General features: G+C 31.0%; 1 protein-coding gene across 1 annotated transcript in view; it reads right to left on the bottom strand.

Moving 5' to 3' along the window:
• Window positions 1-832, bottom strand: part of LOC106679196 (uncharacterized) — a 5,222-nt gene extending 4,390 nt beyond the window's left edge. The window contains exon 1 of the mRNA XM_014418584.2: window positions 678-832. Coding sequence (XP_014274070.1) covers window positions 678-728 — 51 coding nt within the window. The 5' untranslated portion in view covers window positions 729-832. The remainder of the gene's footprint in view (window positions 1-677) is intronic.
• Window positions 833-3,428: the final 2,596 nt, after the last annotated feature.

Raw genomic sequence — 3,428 nt, 5'->3', positions numbered from 1 at the left:
TTAATAATTATAAATAAAAAAAAAATTATTATTTCACACCAATTTAGCATCATTGAAAACTACATAAACTTCACAGAGTTCATATTGATAAATGTAAGGGTAATTAAAAATAGTGACTGTTCTATATCGTTAAAACCACTAAGATACTACAATAAAACCTAATACGGTATAAAGTAGAGTAAATTTGCAAGTATGTGTTCTCTAATTGGGCTATTTACAATCAATAATTCCTGAGAAACATTTTTTCAAAAACCTATATTTTAACTTTTTCACAGGATGATTTTGACTTGTAATTAATGACCTGGGCAGGATAGCCCGTAAAAAAAAATTTTAATTTTGATGTGAGGTGTGAATTGATATTTAAGGAATGGTATATTATTAATAATAATGTTGTTGTTAAAATTGTTACAAATGAATACATAATAAGCTGTTAAATGTTAGGATTGTCCTTGAGGATGGCCAAATTGGCCGAAACGTTGGACTATTGATATAATAAAGAGTGTTGAGACTTAACCATTTGATTTATTTAATAAATAAAAATATTTATTATTTGCCAAAAAATATCGGTGTAAGTGTTATGTTAATATTTTACTTATTTTTTATAATATTTGTTCCTAGGAAAATAAAGTAGCTTTAGAGAGAGGACTTATTTAGTTTAATAGTTAAAGCTTACTCACCAGAGAGAGGCAGAGTGCTAGTACACTAAGACAGACGAGGTACTTGTTCATGTTGCTGAGGTGCTGTACTGATGCGGGTTCACACCTCGCTCCGCACTATATATACACATCAAAGATAGATAAACAGAGTAAAGATATTGCTTCTTCGAAATTACGTCCTTTATGTGTTTTGGTTACGTTAATTCTGTGGAATGTTATCATTAGAAAATGATTCGACGAGTTTAAAAGATCACTGGAGTTCAGGGACTGTGACTAATCGTTCTAGATTGTGCCAGTTCGAGGTCACCAGAAACGGACAATGTTCACAGCCAATAAGGTATAAATGTGAACCCCTATATTACGGAAACCCTCTACTCTGGACTTTAACACCAATTGTATTCCTTTTTACTCCACAATGACGGACAAGTGTCATAAAATAAGTACAAACTTTCATTTCCAGAACTTTTAGAATTTTTAGTTGAAAATTAAAACTGGTTTTTACTGTATTTATCGATTTTTTACGAAAAGTTACATAAAGCACTTCGTTATTCATATACATATTCCTATGGATAACAGATTAATTCTTATATCAAATAACTTTTACGTTCTGGAAGATTATTGATTGACCGTGTGTATAGATGAATGGAATATGGTCCGGGTGCGGTCAAAAAAACTCAAATAGTAAATAATTATATTATTTTATTGATTCAACGTTTCGCCCCACGTTGCAGGGCTTCAGAAGGGCTATTCACTTGCATCTAAATTATCCGAACACGCATTAAACCTGAATCATACTTCAATATTAATAATTCAATAATTTCGACAATCCTTCCATTCTTGCCACTGTCCCCAACCACACCAAAGGTCTCAGAGTCCATTTACATAAATTTGACAGAGAAATCCGTCAATCATAAAGTTGATAAAGACTGCATCTCCCTTACATATCGACACATCATGAACATAATAAAATCCTAATAATACTTTTTTTCACTTTTGTCAGCATTTCAGAAGCCCATTTTCTTGTCATATCTTTTATTCTTGTATTTTTAAATTCTCAATTTTTTTTTTTATATATTCACTATCCTTCCTGATTCATTTATATTCATGTATCTATCTTTTAATTTATATTCATGTGTTATCTTCTTAAATTTACTTATATTAATTACTTTATTATTAATTTTCTATTATATTTTACACTTTTCTGTATCCCCGCTCATTTAGTATATTTTGTTTCTTAATTACTTACACACATTGTATTCCATTATTTTATACTTTACTTTTCCTTTTTTTTTTCTTTTTGTTTTTTTAATATTTCTTCTCCCCCTATTATGTATATTACCATTTATTGTTCACCTAATTTAAATAATTTTTTACTATGTTTACTTTACAAATTATTTTCGTTATTGTGCCATAACTGCCATCCCCACTCCTCCCAATACCAACCGTCACTTTGTTTTTGACAACAGACAACAAAACAGGTATGCATTCTGTCTCATCATTTGATTTGTATTTTTTTTTCTTTTTTCATCTCTTTATTTGTACTTTCTTTAATATTTCTTCTCTTATCTATCTGTTACTATTACCCTTTTCATTTACTATTTACAACATTTAATTTTTCTTATTATATCTTATTTTTTTTCATTTTATACCCCTGTTATTTTACACTTATGTTTTTTTCCTTTTTGTAACTATAGTGTTTGTATCGTTTTTAGCCCTGACAAAGGCCTGCAACGTGGAACGAAACGTTGGCTCAATAAAATAGTATAATTATCTACTATTTGAGTTTTTTTTTACGGCACCCGGACCATATTCCATTCAACTTTTACGTTATTTAGAATATTGAAATAAATGAAAATATAGGGCAAACATTTACTTTTATTTGAGAATAAGTTCACAAATCCCAGCAAATAACGTTTACTTCTTGAAATAAACCCATGACTTTCTGCTTATAAATATCCTTTAATAATACCCTCTTATTCTTGTCGGGCAGATCTGTTACTTAGGACTACATCTGGACAAGCGACTGACATGGAATCCTCATACAAGACTGAGAAGGCAGGAAACTGCATATCGATTCCGATTATTACAACACTTACTAATTAATAACTAGTGACTCATTTATTTGACTATAATAAGGGCTACCTGGACTAACGGGGTTGAGCATTGGGGCACTGCTTGCAATCCGAAATCCTTAATGCTCCTTACTTAGTCATAAATCCACGAGGACCTCAATGTTTCATACGTTGCCGAGTTGGCCAGAACCAGATACCAATCTTTCCATGATAAACATCCGAACCATTCACAACCCACTTGTTTCTATTTTGGCTTCTCCTTCATTACCTGATTATCCTCTTAGGCGTCAGAAAAATAGAAGGCCTCGAGATCTTCTCCTCCAGAAATTGTATTGGAGTTCTATCAATGGATAGATTCTACACATATCTGTATTATCTCATTGTATATACAACATCAAATTTATTTATTGCATATATTTTAATGCAGTTGTAAATAACAATAAATAAATGTATATTTACAAAAACGATAATCAGACCAATTTGGACTAATGTAATTGAGCTCTGGGGCTCCACCAAAATATCAAATTCTTCCCGCATCCAATTCTTACAATCCAAAATCCTACGTAAAATCCTTGATGCTCCTTATTAAGTCACAAATAAACTCCCATTCAATGCAGATTTGACCCAAAACAGATATGCGTCTTTTCATTCTAAACTCCTTAACCATCCTAACCCATTAATTCTTAATCTTTCATCCTTA

This window comes from Halyomorpha halys, unplaced genomic scaffold, assembly GCF_000696795.3.
Source record: "Halyomorpha halys isolate HHAL.00 unplaced genomic scaffold, Hhal_1.1 Scaffold1.1, whole genome shotgun sequence".
Classification (NCBI taxonomy): domain Eukaryota; kingdom Metazoa; phylum Arthropoda; class Insecta; order Hemiptera; family Pentatomidae; genus Halyomorpha; species Halyomorpha halys.
This window is presented reverse-complemented; position numbering and strand designations above follow the sequence as displayed.